Source organism: Melitaea cinxia, chromosome 7, assembly GCF_905220565.1.
Source record: "Melitaea cinxia chromosome 7, ilMelCinx1.1, whole genome shotgun sequence".
Classification (NCBI taxonomy): Eukaryota; Metazoa; Arthropoda; class Insecta; order Lepidoptera; family Nymphalidae; genus Melitaea; species Melitaea cinxia.
This window is the reverse complement of record NC_059400.1, coordinates 12,027,250-12,046,636: the sequence shown is the minus strand read 5'-3', so window position 1 is coordinate 12,046,636 and position 19,387 is coordinate 12,027,250. Positions and strand designations below refer to the sequence as shown.

Sequence of the window (19,387 nt, the reverse complement as noted above, 5' to 3'; positions counted from 1 at the left end):
TGCAGTTTGGGATTTTAAATTGATTGGCTACAATACGATAAAATTTTCAAGTGTATTTCGAAGAAAAAAACATGTATAAAAACTTGCTCTTGTATATCTAGGAAATATGCTGTATATACAAGTTTTGTGAAATGTGTGAAATGAAGATACATAATATTATTTTAAAATTCGATGAAATAGATAAGAATTTTACTGGATAAGTCGTGTAAAACGAAATTTATATAAGTAAACAAATTATAATCATAACCTCATAATCTATACTAATATTATACCTATAAGAGAAAGATGATAGGCTCCAAAACTTCCGAACCGATTCGAAAAATTCTTTCACTGTTGGGAAGGTACATTTTACGCTTGTGGCATAAGCTTGTAGCGACATCTATCTTGCAACATACGAACTGACGGATCCTACATCGCGATATATTTACAAGAACCCGACAATAACCGTCTTGGTTAGTCCACCAGATTCAGCACCCGTCTGGTCGGAGGATCCTTCCTTTTCAATGGCTCGTTAGGTAATTTACCAAACTTTCTGTATGTTGTATTTGTAATGAATTAAATAATATAATATTGGTAATATTGTACTTAGTTATAGGATAATAAACGTCAGACCGATTTGCGGTTTAATACATTTCTAACACAAATTGTGGATGTCGGTCTGTTTGTGCCTGCGGTTTTGTTAACTTGAAAATTCTATTTAGATAACAATTTATTTGTAAATTTTGATATATCTACATCGAGTATTTAAGATATATTTTGAAACATTATCAACAAAATTATATGCTATTTTAAGTACAATTTAAGGACCACGAACATCCTTATATATATATATATATATACATATATATATATATATATATATATATATGTATATATTTTATATATTTTTATTATTTTATATATTTTTTATATTATTATATTTTACTATCAAACTTGCTTATAAAAATGAATGGTTTCTCCGCAGGGATTTAGTATCGAGACAATAACAAATCGGCATTTTTATTTGAGGAGGTGCATAGCAGGAAATATTCTGCTCTAAGTTTACGTAAGTAAATTTAAGTATAATATTTAATTTTTTAAGTAAAAGTACCTCAAGCTTACAGAAAATGACTGCCAAATAATACTGCTATCAAGAAGTGTTGTGTCTCTGTTGTAAGTAAGGTAGCCAGATCTGAAGAGTGCCTAGGAGATAGAGTCGGCGACAACTTTTGGTGTTCCAGGCGTCCATAGACTACGGTAACCACTTACCGTCATATGGGCCTTATGTTTGCTTACCACTCTTAAAGTACAAAACAAAATGTGTTTAACCTGATGTGTTTTATTCTTACCGTTATTCAATATTGTTTTCAAAACGTCGTCGTACCCAATTTATTAATAGATTAGTTAGCTTTTAAGTAATAATTTTACTAATTAGCTTTCCGCATGCAACTTCGCCCATTAAAATATAACCTATGTCATTTAGTGATAAAATTGTGTTTGCAGGTAAACTAAAAAAAAACCGACTTCAATTATATCGTCAAGTAATACAACGTAGGTAGACGATAAAAATAGTCTAGTAAATACGCATTATCAAAGATTACGCCAAAAGTTGTAATCATATCTCGATGAAATTTAAATGTGACCACATGATAAACATCGGCTTTCGATTAAATTAAAAATTAACAAAAAAAATCGGTATACCTAGTAAAAAGTTATGCGGATTTTCGAGTTTCCTTCGATTTCTCTGGGATCCCATCATCAGATTCTGGTTTCCTTATCATGGTACTACACCAGGGGTATCACTTTTCCAACAAAAAAGAATTATCATATATCGGTCCATAAACGACGAAGTTATCCCCGAACATACATAAAAATATATATACGGTCGAATTGAGTAACCTCCTCCTTTTTTGAAGTCGGTTAAAAATAGGATTCTTTTTTGTGAAATAATTCTTAAAATCACTAAATGAATGTATACACAGTATATGTACCAACATAACATTTTTAACAATTTTTGTCTGTCTGTCTGTCTGTTTGTTCCGGCTAATCTCCGAAACGGCAGGACCGATTTTGACGGGACTTTCACTGGCAGATAGTTGATGTAATAAGGAGTAACTTAAACTACTTTTATTTTAGTTTTTTTTTTGTATTGTATAACTCTGCGAACTGAACAATAACTATTCATTTAAATTCCACGCGGACGAATTCGCGGACACAGCTAGTTTTAGAAATAAAATCTCATAGGACTCATTTCGGTCTAGATTATTCATAGTCATGTTTTTCATTAATATCCTGAAAATTGAAACGCAGCATTCGATAATGTCACCGGAAACAAATTCAAACAGACAAGAGGTGATAAATTGCTACTATTTAGAATAGATCTTCAATTCATTACGAGCCACGATCAGCCGGAAGTGTTTCCATCACTGGCACCGAGATAAATTGATTCACTGAAAACTTTTATTTTCTTTGACAAAGGATCGTCTGAACGACTTCCATTTATTTATAAAACTTGTCGTTCGTTTTAGTTTTGATTTAGCATAATTTATCTTTCTATTCTAGTACGTTGTACAAATAAAGATATGAAAATGCCTTATTGAATGACATGAACCCCAATAATTTTGTGTGAAATATTTACTCAACCCCTGAAATTTTACAGACCATAATAATCAAATATGTATACAGAATTATCACATTTATCCACAGTTCAAAATTCGTGTCATCGAATTTAACACGAGGCTTACGTTTCGGTCGAACATTGGTGCTTGTAATACGAAATGGATATATTATATTACACGAGCACAGTCCATGATTATATTTCACGCCCAAAAATCACATAAAATGGGTCCATTTACTTATGTATAATGATTATTTGTAATTTAGCTCATTATTTAGAAAAAAATTCTCCTAGTACGTGACACAGAGTAAAATTTATTATTATATGGGTTCAACCATAGTACATTCAATTTAAATTTCTTCCTTAGTCAAACAAGGGTCGTTAAAAATTGGCGATTGTATCTCCGTACAATTGTGTAAAATTTTTAACATATTTTCATTATCAAATTATTTTCTACATCAATATTTACCGATAAATTATTAACGTTTTAAAATATTACTTTTTAAACAAAACTGCATTCCTTTTTATTCAAATTTCGAAGATACTATTGTAAATTTTTAATAATTAATGAATCTGAATCTACATGAAGGTTATTTATATTTAACTGGCAGTCAATTATGTTATTTTAGTTAAAAATTTGCAGGATACATTTATACGAGAATGGAATAGAATACATGTATGAAATCATGGAAAAACACAGGTAAATGGATTAAGCATACATAACAATTATTTTATTCATTATTACATTTTAAAACAAATTCAAAACAAGACATTTTAGGTCAGTGAAGATTCGATAGTTTAATAAGATACCAAAACCTGTTTTTCCCCTAAGCGAAGTCTTTAATCGTCGAACTATATTCAAATTATAATAGCAAATTATTGACTCCATTTCACAGAGTACTTACTAAGTGACACTTGCTAGTGTGCATTACTGCTGTGCTGGTGGAATATTCATGAATCTGTGTTCATGTTTACATTAGAGCTGTATATTCTCCTTAAGAGTTTTTTTATACAATCATTTTATATTGTGTTACAAATAAATTATAGAAAAAGCTTACAAGACACTTAATTTTAAAGTAGGTAAGTAGGAACTAAATTTTATATAGCTTCCACTACCATCTTGGAACTTAAAAAGTCGATCGGTGGCGGGATTAACATCCAACTGCTGGCTTAGAAATACACAGGCCGAAGACGGGCAGCAGTGTCTTTGGTGAGACGAAGTCAGCCTTGCGTTTACCAACCCGCTTGCCCAGCTTGGTGACTATGCGCAAAACACATGATTTCACGCTATTTTTGGTGTGAACTTGTGGAGGCCTCTGTCCATTAGAGGACTACAATAGGCTAAAGTGATGAGTGAGTGAAGTTAAGGAACATGTTTTTTGTTGCAAACAATTTTCTGTAGCCTATTTTTAAAATGGTCTGATAAAATATGCTAATATTTTTAGTAAGCATATTTATTATTTACATTATACGATTTCTATTTTATCATTATATAAAAAGTAATTTTAAGAGATTAATACTTTGTGTACTGCTTCAATAATTTAATCGTTCAAATAAAACAAAATACATATTTACGTAAAGTCTTTATTCAGAAAACACTTACATACATCGTTTATCGTTAATTGATACATTCCAAATAACATTAATAATTCCATTTAACCGAATGCTTTTAACCAAATATTTGGCTACAAACTTGGTCGAAACATATTATATTGTCTTGGGTATCTCGTCCCGAGTAATTCTAAGGTTATTTTAATGTCAATAGAACTCCTATATAAGTATAATTGATTATAATATTTAATGACTATATTGAATGTATCCTTACTGTTGTGAGTTTACATCGTTACGATAATGTGATAAGCTTTGGTTTACTTAGGTTCTTTATAAATGACACATGTATCTTACACTAGAAGCTAAAATAAAATAACCCAATATATTACAGTTATTACGAACGACTGAAATGCGTAAAGCAATGCCGTCATACGATAGTGTATAAATTGTTTTAAAAAATCAGTCATATTGTAAAAGTTACGTGATTAACCATATAAAATGTTCTAATCGAAAAGTTTCTTGTCTAATCGTGAGAAGTATCGTATGGCAGCACCACCGTTTATAATAATACTGATTTATTGCGTTAAGTATTTCGATATGATAAGTTTCAGTCGCATCCAGGGATTTCATATCAAATCGTTTTATTTGGTAACTTAAAATAAATTATGAAAAATATTTACATTTAATAATGATTCGGGCGATTTTACACATGGCGTGTTTCACGAAATGAGAGCATTTAAAATCTTTTCAAATATTAATTTTATTACTTTATTGGTGTACGAGTTCATTCTTCATTTTTTGTTTCTCCAAACTTCTAAAGCTCTTTCAACAGCTGTTGATTGGACAACACATGTTAATAAACGAACATTAGTTTCTCACTTTATCGACCCCGTGTATACATCGCCCCATATAAATGCACCATAATTTATAAGCACTCCCATTCCTATATACAAATAAAACATTATTCTTAAATATTTCATATTTAAAATGCTAAACACTGCATATTTTATAATAACAGTTAAAATACAAATAATTTCTCAATAGCATAATCATGGCGATTAAAATCAAAACTTTGTTTTTGTATAAGTAATTTAGTAGACTTTTAAGAAATGTAACGCGCGTAGAACTTTTGTTACGACAATGTATAAATAGATTTGAAGTTAATTTAATTGGAATGTAAAATTATTCTATTAAGGGACAAGTTAAAAATTTTTTCACCAAAAAAGGCACTACTCAGGCTGACACAAAACCTGTTTTGAAATTTAGTTCAAATAATTGTCTAATTTTGAATTACACAATAAATTCTAAAGAAGTATTTGCTAAAAAATATTGGTATAGGAATAAATTGTAAATATTTTTTGTGATGGCCATTTCAAGCGTGAACAATTTTCGATTGTAATTTTTAATTTTGAGGTTTATTTTAACGAGAAAAACAAATATAACTTCTTTAACTAAATAGTATATCATCATCTATAGCCAGAAATCAGTTTAGTTTTGACTTTGAGTTTAATTTTAGTATTGACTAGACGAAGATGTAATAAATTCTTCAGCGATTAATCCTATTCACTAAACATTGCAAATCCTCATCTGATATAAACAATGATAACAAAGCTTTGCATAATCCAGAAATTTAAATCTGCACAGATTCTGGAGATTTTTTAAAATATATAGAAATGACACATAAAATATTTTTTGTACAAATCAATATACTTTTCACTGTCCATCCATTAATTATAGTCTCAAATAATTATATTATGTATTATTTTCACAAAACTTAAATAAACACACAATTTATACCACTTTCCTTTAAAAGAAAGATTTACATTTACGAATTTTTTGCATTTTTTTAATCCATACATTTGGTAACTATCTAAAATTTACTGTATTGTATATTCCCGTAACTACACATGAACAGCAATACTAATGCTACAGTTAGATATTTCGCTTATCAAATTTAATGGACACAACATTCCTTACACAATTCTTAAGAACTTCAAAGTGACACATTAATACATTTAGTAAATTCGATGAAAACTGGATGATTAATTATACGAAATAAAACAACGTTGAACTTAAAAATTTACTAGAACAAGTTCACATTTAAATAAAATTTTAGAGCTCTTGTTCCGAAATATTGTTATTGAATTGCTATTTGAAAATTTAAGGGTTGGAAATCATAAATGTGAAGATTCAGTTTTCTAAGAGCCTAGCGAAGGCGAAAGAGATGAAGAGAAGGATAAAAGCATAAGTTGAGCGAGTTTTGTCCCCACCGCCGGTGGCTCTGATGTCACTTTCGAGTACAAAAGGCTCGTCTATGACGTGGATAATTCCGTTAGTGCATTCGACGTCTGGTCTGAAAACGTGGATCCAACGTCCGTTCCATTCAATGTAGTAATCTATAGCGGGATACCAAAGACAATATTAAAGAAAACATTCAGATATAGAATTCAAATAATTATAACACAAAAATATATATTTATTTTTGATTACAACTCAAAAGAAATAATAATAATCTAAAGTTTCATCAACACTAAATGCACCAGATAAATACTGACGTGCTTAGGAAAAAAGGTAGTAGAGTATAAATATAGAAATCTAAAAAAAAATAGTTGAAACTTTAGATTTATTTGACTTCAATAAATGGTATTATAATATTAATATAGGTTTAATAAAATAGCATTAAATATATATTATACAATTTTAAACAAAAGAAATAAAATGGCCTCAAAATTTTACAATAGAGATGAGAAAAGGTTACTGCCTTTTGCCTAAGCACAGAAAAATAATAGAACAGAATTAAATGATAAAGCTCGAAATATAAAGTAAAAACTTACTCTTATCTGACTCCTTGACGCGCAGTCGAAGTGGGTCGCGAGAAGACGGCAGTACGAAGGGGTGTGTCTCGTTGGCCAGCAGCTTGAGGTCTGACACGGTGTACGCGCGGTCAGTGCGAATGACGTGTCGTTCTAGAATCTGTTTGGTCTGTAAGCACGAGATTACGTCAATGGATATTGTAACTCAAATTGTATTTCAATGGAAGGTGTCATGATTTTGTCTAATTCTGAGTGTATCTTTGTTCCTTAAACGCTTAAAGCCTTTAACGGATTTACTCTCATTCATTCAAACAAATGCACTAATTCCAATGCTTTTAGATTAATTAGTACGATTAAATTGAATTGCCTGTGCTAAATTTTAAATAAATTACTCACATAGTATCCGAAGTCTTCTTTAAACAGGGCATTGTAGGCGGATGGGTGCTTTATTTGGAATTTTAACCAGGCATGATCGCGGGGGACGAAGTACGTGTAGCGGTGCTCCATGTCGTTTAGTTGGTGGTTGAACATCTGCCGCTTACCGAGATTGTATGTGATGCTACAATTCAAATCACATTTGAAATGCAAATTGGAACAAATTCAACAGAAATTAATTGCCGGGATATATTGGAGGACATAGTGCTGAGGTATAATTTCGTTCACGTAGACTGTAGGTTTAGACAAGGAGAGGGTATTGATTATTATTAGATAGATTTTCCAGGTAGGAAACTCATGTCACAGGATGAAAGATATCTCAAATATTCATTAATGTTAAGATTCATGTTGTTTAATATTCATTCGAGTCCATTATGTGGAAGATTGTTATCTTAGTTATTATTATATAATTTTTGGGTTGTATTTTCTCTTGTAATCATTGGCACATACATTACACATAATAATAATCTAAATTAAAAGTAAACAACAACATACGTCAATTTTGCCTGAAATTTTAGTTAGTATTTATAAAAGTTTTTTTAAAGTACTTACTTAAGCATGGGATCGGTCTTCATTTTTTCGAAAACAGTTGTATACGGAACGCCTAGTACCCTATCGATGATGTGTACAAAGCCATTCGTAGCCGCGATGTTGGTTTGAGTAACTGTTGCGTTCACGCCACCGCCTTCCACCGTCAACGTTAAATTATTTTGACGACTTATTACGTTAAAATACAAATATTTTCTCGGTAGCGCTGTTGGTGCTTGATAGATCTAAAACACGAGCAAAGCAGAATATTAACCATTCTCAATTGATTTTATAGAATAACTTTTAACTTTTTACATGAAAGCACATTAGTTACGAGCTTTTTTGAAAGTTTAATTTTAACACTGATTAGCCATGCCGTTACGAGAATATCGAGCCTTTAGGTTAGGTAACACATAATTTAAAAAGAAATAATTTAGCATGCATAGATGATGCTTTCAAATACTTATCTACATGATAAGGAGTAAGGAGAAATGAATATAGCATGCTTTTTAATCATAGAACACAAGAGAAAATGATGAGATGATCGTTGGTAATGACTCGATTAACCAAATACGACACAACAAAGATGGAAATTATATGATTTCATTCGGGTTTTAAATTCACATACTGCGCCAGGAAGCTGTTCCGTGAGCAGCAGAAGTAAATTGGAAGCGATTTTAAATACAGTTATCTTTGTCATTTTTAATTTGCTATTAAATTACCGTTTTTGATTAATATTTGTACCTGATTAAATATAACATTGTAATTTATTTAAGTATTTTTGAAATTCTCTGCATATTTTAAGGAAATGTCTGGTAGAAAAATTCTAATGGGAGTTGCAAGGTACTCTTAACATTGTTTTGTATGAATATTGTAAGTTTACACGTTTCCTTTCTATCGAGAATTTTCTGATGCGTCGTTTTTTTCTATTAAACATATCGAATATAATTTGTTTTCAACCAAAAATATTTAACTAAAAAGTAAAAATAATGTGCTTGTCGTTAATTAATCTGCAGAAATTTGATTATTATAATTAAAATTGAAATGTCCTTAAAATAATTAATTGTTTTACTGACCTGGTTCATGTTGTTATGAATGATAGCGTCCAATGGTAATCTTTCTCGCACTAAATGCAAATTCAGTATTTCTTTCAGCTTCTGATGGTTCCTTTAAAAGTTGATTTTATTATTAATTATATTATGGCGTTAAACAATAATTAGGCTGTTTAATTTAGTAGTGTTAGTGTGTCGTTATCGTTATTACTAATTAAATATACAAAATGAATTAAAAATTTCAATTCGACGATCTCTTTTAATCATGATCTTTTTATAGTTAGTTTGTTGTTTGTCTTTTGTTGTATAAGTGATTATTATTTTTATGTTTTTATATTTATTTTTAAATAGTTAATTTAACTAGTGTGAAGTCTTTTAAATATTTAAATAAATATATGTACTATAATAAATCTCACGGCTAATTTTATTATACAAAATTGCCATACATGCATATGGTAATTTAATAAATATTTCTTTTTACACCCCCAACGGCCATTAGTGGGATTTCTCCCGTGTCCGGGGATCCGGAAACAAACACAGTGAACAAGAAAAACGCCCAGATAACGAAAAACATCTATGTGTATTCACGTACTAAGTCAGATATTTCATGAACCGATTAGAAAATGTCGTTTTAATCAAATTCGTAGAATATATTACATCTCACTACAACTAGTTGGGTCTCTGTCATTGCCTTGTTAAATAAAAATAATAAAGCAATTAATAAAAAATTGTTATTGTTTCTACAGTGAAACTTCTTTAAAATCGTTGTCATTTGAAACTTGATGAAAGAAAAATGCGTCATGATAAAGAAACAAACACATATATGTAAAGGGAGTTTTGTATGGCGCTTACGACTTTTTTCACGAGACCGTGACTATCATCGTTAGCACAAATTGCAATGGACTGACTTCCTACGACTTTTCAGAAGTTTCACTTCTGCCGTATGTAAACTGCACACACGCGCATTTTTTTCAATAGGCAGCCTGTTTCCTCTCAACTTAATTTTTTAATCTATGAAAGAAACTACGTTTAATAATTAATTAAGTCTTTAGTTAAGACAGAAATATTTATATTTTGTTTACTAGTAATTATTGAAGTTTTTACAATTATTTGATTAAAAGTTTAATAGTAAAAAATTAGAATTTACATACATATATACATATAATCACGTAGGGGTAGGCAGAGACCACTTTACATTCATCTTCATTCTCTTTCCTACAAAAGCTCCACTCATAGCAGTTACCATCTCCTGCAGTCTCCTCGGCCGAAGACGCAAGTAATACTTGGTCATCAGCATAGAGAAGACATTTGACGAGTAACTCATCCATTCTCAACCCACTTTCATTCTCTTTTAAATCTGTCAAACAATTGTCCATGAGCAGATTAAACAGCTACGGTGACGCTACACATCCCTGTCTAACACCTTTTTCGATATTAAACCATTCAGTGTATGCCCCGTTTATCCTCACACAAGCGCTAGAATCCCTATAAAGAGATTGCAATGCTCATATTAGGACACTGCTCAAACCATTCACGGACAATTTATACTGACCACAATTTGTTCCTCATCACTCTATCATAGGCCTTTTCTAAATCCACGAACGCGCAATAGACTTTTTTGTTTTTAGCCAAACACTTTTCGGCTATGCACCGCAAAAAAGACCTGATCCGTACATCCCATTTCCTTTCTAAATCCCGCTTGTGCATCCCATACTTTTTCATCTGTTTCATTTACAACTCTCTCCATAAACATTTTTGCATACAGTTTACCGACGACGCTGAGGAGGCTTATACCGCGGTAATTTATGCTGCCGTGACCCTTTTTCCTTGTACAATGGGACGATTACAGCTTTGCACCAGTCTCCCGGTACCCGCCCATTTCGCCAGCATAATTGAAAAGGCGGTACAGTTGGCTAGCCGCTATGCCATGTCCAGCCTTCAAAATTTCGACGGTAATCCTGTCATGCCCTGCAGCTTTATGTAATCTCATACTTTTCAACGCTTATACTATTTCAGCCATGCTTATCTCACTTTCACCATTTATACTCTCTTCCACAAAAGGTGCCGTATGTTGTGTTGTACCTGTACTTCCTTTCTTTTGAACAAACTTTCAAAATACTCTTTCCATCTCTTTAACACACATTCTTCTCCTTTTATAATGCTCCCATCTTGACTCCTGATTGTACTCAGTTCCGAGGTAAAGGTTTTTCCTCTGGCAGTTTTGATGGATTTCCAGAAAAACTTGATGTTTGACTGGAAATCTTCAGTGAGCCTTCTATCAAAATCATCCTTTCGTTCTTCTTTCTTTCTAGACACAACTTATTTCGCCACTAATTTCAATCTTTTATATTTCGTTCTTGCTTCCTTTATTTCGTCATCCATTGCCTTTTGAACTTTTTGGTTAGCTTTTGTCGCAAACCAATCCAACCACGCTTTCTTCTTTTCTTGCACAGCCTTTTGTACATTTTTATCCATCGACACATTATAGTTCTTTCTTCCTTTCCTTCTTTTAGTTCCCCCGCATACCTCAATAGCAACATTCACAACCCCTTTCTTAAATGTATCTAATATATATATCTTATAATGTATTTTCTATGCCTTTAAAACTTTCTTTCAGTTTCGTACATACTCGTCTTTCTTTTCCTTTTCTTGTAGGTTTTTCACTTTCACTCTGTCCAAAACACTCGTAGGCTCGACCCTTCGATGTCGCCACCGTTTAAAGAGGCCACGCATTCGGGCTACGACCAGGAAGTGGTCTGTGTCGAGGCCTACACCGCTGTATGCCCGAGTGTCTAGCACTTTCTTCCTCAGTATTTATCCACTATTATAAAACCAATCATACTTCTAGACTCACCCTCATGTTTTGTATACAAATGGATCTTTTTGTGGTCAAACATTGTGTTAGCTACGTAATAATTCAATTCCAAGCATACTCCAAGCAGGTTTCTCCTATTGTCATTCACTCTCTCGTCCCCAAACGTACCCAGAACTCTTTGATACCCATCACGCTTTACTCCAACCCACCCATTAAAGTCCCCTAACATCACGATCCGTTCATTTTCTCCGCACTTATTCAAGACATCTCTCATGCTATCCCAAAATTCCTCTCTCTCTTATTGGGCTTTTGATGACCCACCTCCGCGCAGCTCTGTCGGTGTATAGACTCCAAGGATAAACAAGCGAGTGAGTCCGACTTTTAGCATGATCCAGAGGAGTCTTGGGCTTACACATTCATGCTCCACCACATATTCAACCACTACACATTCTACACCAGAGCGGTTGTAAACTAAAAGTTAATTGAATAAATAATTGAAGTAAATATGTATCCTTCTCTTTAGCAAATACACTACATTATATCTGCCCAATTTAAAGGAACCAAATACGACCTAAAGTTAAATAATAATTTCAGACAAATTACATGAATTTTTGTCTTAGTAACAAAAAAAAAATTAATGCCGCATCGCTCACCTTATAATATTCTGCACACTAATTTCATTCCAAGCTTCGTTGGAGGGCGCGAAGAGGGTGATGTCTTTGGCTAAAGTAAGCTCGTTAAGGAACTGATTGTGCTCGCCTAAGTCCATTATCACCTCGTAGAATTTACACAGGGGACCATCTTCTTTTTCCTGATAAAAAGAATATAAACTTTAGTAGAAAACCAAAACAGAAATTAAATAAAATGTTCAAGAAATTTCTTCGTATGCTAATATTCATTATTATTTTCTTAATTATTATCATTTACGTAACGTAAATAGTTGTAAAATTGTGTACAATGTTATAATATGTATTTAATTATATCATATTGTAGATAAATTTTAATTTTTTGAAAATGTTTGTTTGGTTGTAATATTTACCATAATTGTCCATAACCGCATTATGTTTATGTGGAATATTCGTTTCGCGATATTAAAACTGTTAGCAATTAATTTAATATGTATAAATATTTATTTATACTTAATTTAATATGTATAAATACGTATTTGTACGATAAGCCGTGTGGCTACGGCATTAAAGAATACAGCCACCCCTCTCTTCCCGTAGGTGTCGTAAGAGACGAATAAGGGATAACACAGTTCCACTACCACCTTGGAACTTAAAAAGCCGACTGATAGCGCGATAACTATCAAACTGCTGGCTTTGAAATACACAGATCGAAGACGGGAAGCAGCGTCTTCGATGCGACAAAGCCAGTCCCGCGGTCACCAACCCTCCTGTTCAGCGTGGTATCCAGCAGTGGACTGCGATAGGCTGATGTGTGTGTGTGTATATGATAACTAGTATATAGCACATTTATTTTATTAATTTTGTAAACAATACGTCACATTTTAATTTTGGTCAACGTATATACATTACCTTATGACGTTTGCCAGTGCGCTTTTGAAAGTAATTAGGTAAAATGTATAAATCCGAAAGCACTCACATTGGACAGTAAAAATACAACGTTAGAAGGAAGTTATATTAATTCTCCAATTATAACTATGTAGTATCGATAGCTGGCTGGATTAAAAGCTGGATCTCATAATAGTATTTCTTAACGAAATTTAGTATTTTTTTTTCTTTAAGTTTCCAAATTTAAAATTAATAAGTCAGGAACTTTAAAAAGATACAATTCATTAGCGAATAAACATATTTATACATTAAAATGTTTATAATTAATAAAACTGTAACTACTTTTTTAACATTTTTTTTCTGTGTATTTATCAAATATATGTTAGTGTAATAATCTTATTGCATAAATATTAGGGTAAAAACCTGAAACTAAGTTTTACATAATAACATCATGCAATTGAATACTTACGATCCCCTAAAATTGTAAAATTCATGCAGGTTCCATGACAAGGAGGCATAAAAACATGAGAAAAATTTAGACGAATTTTAACAACGTATGAACATTGGTAACAATTTATATACACAAGTAAATAGATTATTCTCGTAATACATATTAAGATAGATATAGAAGCGTTTTAAAACAATGTAGCAAAGAAAATGAAGATACCAAAATAAAATGAGCTACTACGGGTGAAATATATATATATTTTTTGTACGAAAGGCTATTGTTCTTATACCTTTATAATTTAATTAGAACGTTTTCATGCAAGATGTAATAAAATTCGTAATACTAAGAAAAATATGTAAAACATTGCCTCCGCAAAAGTATATCGTTATCCTAATCTATCTATATCGCAGATTAAAACTATACATTCCGTCATATACGTCTACAGTTGACAATTACAGTGGGATATATATCTTAAAAATGTTAACAAACTTCTTCTTTTACCAAGGAATAAATACCGTGCATTCTTACCTTGTTGGATAAATAAGCAGAATTATATTATTAAAATAAATGCAATAATATCATTATAATGTCCATGAAATATGAGTATTATGTTCTTATGAAAAACGAATCAAGGATATAAAAATTTATATACGCACACCAGGAATATATTTAAACGTGCTCCAATTATTTATGAAATATAACTTGACGTGAGACACTCACAATAATGAATATGACGCAAATAATTCACGACTCTTTACCTTGCACGCCTGGTTCCCGAAATAATGGAGCAGAAATTAAGTATACGATACAAAATTCGTTATATGCACAAAAATACAACAAAATATAAGAAGATCAGACTTTCAACTTTTAGGACATTTTAAAGTGTTTAAACAAATATTTGATTTATATAATAATAATAATAATACAGGTTCATGTTATCTATCAGAGTTTTTTATCGTACTAAATCATTATAAAACTATAATGTTTACTTTAAGTTAGTGCTATAAAGGAAATAACACTTACCATCTGATAGAATAGTTAATTATACTTTTTGAATCAGAGTTGGATATATAATGCTCACCTTAAGAAAGTCGATGACGGTTGTATCAACTACCATCAGAGGTCTCTGTATGAGATGAACGACACCGTTTTTAACAGGTATATTCGCTCTGACAATGTCCGCTAGTACAACCCCTCTGCTGTGTTTCGCGTCTCCCGCCACCGTATTCGATTTCACGTATGCTGTTTAATGAATATGAAATATTTAATTTATATTTAAATTATTAATACTCAAAATTATAATAATTTAATTAAAATTCTGTATTACTTTGACAAACAATTACAGGATATGATTAAAAAGTTAATTAATGGAATCAACATAAATTTTACATGAAATGCTTTTTCGTGTCATAGTTTGACTTAAATATGTTCATAAGGATACGTTTTCAAGAACCCAATCAAAACCTTACTGAAAATTTACATTGTTGTATTTGAAGGATGTTTTATTTGCTGCAATTTTGTAGAGCTGTAAGTATTTTTAGAAGTTTGTAGCGACTTTGTACAGTGTGAATTGTTTTTGTATCGGCAATGTTAAAAAGTTGAAAGAAGCTTCAACGGTGTATGTTTTATAACATTTTGTATTTTATCTCAACAACACTTTGTTGCACTGAAACAAAATTTAACTTGAAACCCGTATAAAAAAGTAAACCAAATTTATAAAGTTATTTTTAATAATACAATATTCATAGGTATGTTACATTTTTGTCCTAAGGGAAGAAGAAAAGAAGAAGAACTGGAAAAGAAATAAACACACACACACGCACATACACGCACACGCAGACGCTCACGAACACGCAGACGAACACGAACATGCACAGGCTGACGCACACGAACACGCAGACGCAGACGAAACACGCACACACAACGCACATACAACACACACACACACACACTCACACACACAGAGACACATACACACACGTATCCACGCACACACGTACACACAAATCCGCCCACGTGTGTAGAGCCATGTTTTCTGGCACTTGTTAGGAGTATAAAATGACTATCGTAATTGTAATTAACTTGCACTAGTTAAAAATTTATGATTGGTTACAACGTATTGTATAATATCATTTTATAATGCGAGGCCTGGGCGTAATACACACTAGCGAATTTTCGACGCTTCAATATAGGACTAAGAAATGCGAGTTGTAACTCTCACCGCTGTGACTTCGACTGGACCATGTAGAGAGAGCTTAGTAGAAGAACATGGAGGTTAAGGTACAAGTTTAGTCAGTAAACTGTGTCTTAGAACTACTCTGGGTCAATTTTTGGCATATGTCGTCGTGATCAATGTTTTTCGTTTATCAATTATACCCGATTAGCTCTGTGGCACATAGACCGTTTGATTACGGTCAAGTATTTTAGTTACCAATGAATCCTATTTTTAGGGATGCCACGCCATAATATAAATGACTATTCTAATGTTCGCAAAAGAAATTTTTACAATGGATATGCACTATTATGTATAGCTTTATTCTGGTATTGATATGGCTTCCGTCAGTACAAATATATACCGCAAATCGCCATGTTGCACCTATTGGACTTCTGACATTCTAAATGTATAATTACATGTAGGAATAAATTAAAGGAATGCAAGCAATTTAAGACAGCCTTCATTAATTAAGGTAAATTTATGCATTGTATGTAAAAAGGACCTTTAAAAAATTTACGAGACCTTTTAAATTTTTTTATATTTTTTTCAATATGACTAAATCAATTAGTACATATATATATCAAAGATTGTTTACAATTATAAGTATTTGAAGGAATAAAAGGTTGGTTTTATTTTACTTCTTGAGGCCCAATTCGACTAATGAATGCTGATTTAAAAGAATCAGTATCATACGTGGGCGAGACAAATGATAAATAAACATCTATTTTTGTTGTTTTGAGTGTGACTTATTTACGTTATCAATACTTCATTAAATAGCACCAATATGCGTGTATGGAAACTGGAAACAACCACCAATACAACAAAGCTAACTTATTCCGAAAACTTAGGATCAATTATATGTGGAGTACTCTTGTGACGCACTGATATCAATGTTTGAATAGGTCTGCTTATCGAGTCAAGCAACAATTTCAATAAGGCCTAAAACAAACACGTAACGTATAAGTAACTGTATGTTATTAAGTATTCGAATATATAAAGTCGAGAGTACAATGTGTACAATAGATTGTTACGTTTTGAAGATTTGATCTAGAGCAGCGTTTCTCATTTGCCGGGTCGCAATCCGGTACCAGGCTTTAACATAAAATACTGGGTCGCAAAATTCCCGTCTTGTTGAAAAAAAATAATACCTGCTATTGATTTTAACTATTAATAAATGTGTATTATTTTACCTAATGGCACCGGCTTGGGTTTAAAAGTATTAAGTGGGTCACAAAGGGGCAGTGTGAAAATTATCGGGCCATGGCAGAACAATTTTCGGGACACACTGATCTAGAGTATTAAATAGTAAATTTTCAGACAAACTAAATTATCGAAGATATGCAAAACATCGATATAAAGTATTTATTAAAAAAAATAGATAAAGCTTATTATTCGGTGCATGATTACATAGATTATAAAGATGTGTGGACTTAGTGGCGCTGTATTTCATGCAAGATATTACTATTTTTTTACTAAAACACAGTTTATATATTATTTTTGGGAGAGTAACTGCGGAGTTTCTTGCCGGTTCTTCTTTGTAAAATCTACATTTCGATTCGGTGGTAGCTTTACTTTTAAAAATAATAATCAATTTTAAAGTTTTAATTTTTAAAATGACGATTCGAAAGAGGTTTTACAGCCTGTTCGAACAAACTTATTTTGATTTAATTTGATTCAAGATATTTTTGAATATCATATCAAAAATTGACCGCTCCAGCGGGGTTCGAACCCGCGTCTCCGACGTACCGTGTGAACCCCGCTGGAGCGGTCAATTTTTGATATGATATTCAAAAATGTTTAGAATTCCTAATGTGGGTAACACAAAAATAAAAATCTTGATTCAAGATATGTTTTGCCGAAAATATAACTACTTTTCACTTTTATAATCAACTATTTTAGAACAGTATAACAGGTTGGAGATATAACTCGTCCACTATGTATTAAAAAAAGACTTAGCTATGTGAGAAATAGTTTAAAAAAGGAAGTTTTTATACACTCGCGAACAAAAGTATGGAATCACTTACAAACAAAATTGTTTTATACACTTTGCGATATTAACATGGTATTATAGTTATAATAATAAAATCTTTCCTTGGTGTGTATACCACAAAACATCACACAATGACAAACAATGTAGAGCAGTAAACAGTTAAATTATAAAAACCAGCGCGGGTAAAATAGCTCGGATCATCTTGTTATATGAAAATAACTTTGTATTCTGTTGTTACTACTTCAGCTTCGAGACACAAATAAAAATGTTAGGTGAGAGTCAAGTCAACTTCTTTTATGTTCACTCATATATTTCTCTCTTGAAATACGTATATAAAAAATCTTTATCGACATCTACGTATATAACATTACATTTCTGAGAAGGCGAAGCGGCTTCTATGAGTTTTGTAAGAATATAATGAATTTTGTCTGAATATAATAAAAATAACCTAAATAGGGAATATAAAACTACTAATAAAGTAAGTATTGTATTGTAAGTATTGTAGTTGTTAGTTATTTTTATAAATCGAAAAATATCCTAATTTTAATTAGAAATAGCACCGAGGGCGGTACATCATAGCGTTAATACTCCAGATAAATAATTAATTACAAAGGCATGGCACGAGACCAGGATAACGAAGAGTAATGGGAGAACAAACAAGCAAAATTTTAATTATAGGAAAAATAGAAATCTTAATATTTTATTTAAATATCGGTTAACGGTCACAGGCAAAGCTATGTAGGTATACTTATTAAAACGTCAAATATATGTTTTTTTTAATGTAATTAAGTCGGTAAATAAGCGTACGGTTCACCTGATGGTAAGCAATTACCGTAGCTTATAGACGTCTGCATTAGCTGTGTGGTTACGGCAGTAAGAATATAGCCACCCGATCTCTTCTCTTGGGTGTCGTAAGAGGCGACTAAGGGATAACACAGTTCCACTATCACCTTGGAACTTAAAAAACCGACAAATGGCGGGATAGCCATTCAACTGCTGGCTTTGAAATACATAGGCAAAAGAGGGGTAGCAGCGTCTTCGGTGCGACAAAGCCAGCCTTGCGGTAACCAACCCGCCTGCCCAGCGTGGTGACTATGGGCAAAACTCATGAGTTCACGCCATTTTTGGCGTGAACTTGTAGAGCGCCCATGTCCAGCAGTGGACTGTATTAGGCTGAAATGATGATGATGATGATAATGATAGACGTTTGCAACACGAGAAGCATCGCAAACGCGTTGCAGACCATATACCCAATTCCCCCCAGGAGCTCTGGTCAAATTACTCACCAAAAAAAAACTCAACACTGCTTGGAAGTAGTATTATTTCGCTGTGATCTTCTGTAAGGTCGAGGTACTACCCCAGTCGGGCTGCTCCATATTTTGAGCAGTAAATTTCCTGCTGTGCCCTACCTCATAATATGAATAATATTT

The 19,387-nt window shown here is 32.2% G+C and overlaps 1 protein-coding gene across 1 annotated transcript in view; it reads right to left on the bottom strand.

Moving 5' to 3' along the window:
* Positions 1 to 4,164: 4,164 nt before the first annotated feature.
* The window catches only part of LOC123655372 (fasciclin-1), a 94,515-nt gene continuing 79,292 nt past the window's right edge, over positions 4,165 to 19,387 (bottom strand). Inside the window, exons 7-15 of the mRNA XM_045591183.1 lie at positions 14,834 to 14,994; positions 14,511 to 14,519; positions 12,444 to 12,601; positions 9,000 to 9,090; positions 8,552 to 8,563; positions 7,948 to 8,168; positions 7,357 to 7,519; positions 6,982 to 7,129; positions 4,165 to 6,543 (exon numbers count right to left, since the gene is read on the bottom strand). Of these exons, the coding sequence (XP_045447139.1) occupies positions 6,338 to 6,543; positions 6,982 to 7,129; positions 7,357 to 7,519; positions 7,948 to 8,168; positions 8,552 to 8,563; positions 9,000 to 9,090; positions 12,444 to 12,601; positions 14,511 to 14,519; positions 14,834 to 14,994 (1,169 nt within the window). The 3' untranslated portion in view covers positions 4,165 to 6,337. The remainder of the gene's footprint in view (positions 6,544 to 6,981; positions 7,130 to 7,356; positions 7,520 to 7,947; positions 8,169 to 8,551; positions 8,564 to 8,999; positions 9,091 to 12,443; positions 12,602 to 14,510; positions 14,520 to 14,833; positions 14,995 to 19,387) is intronic.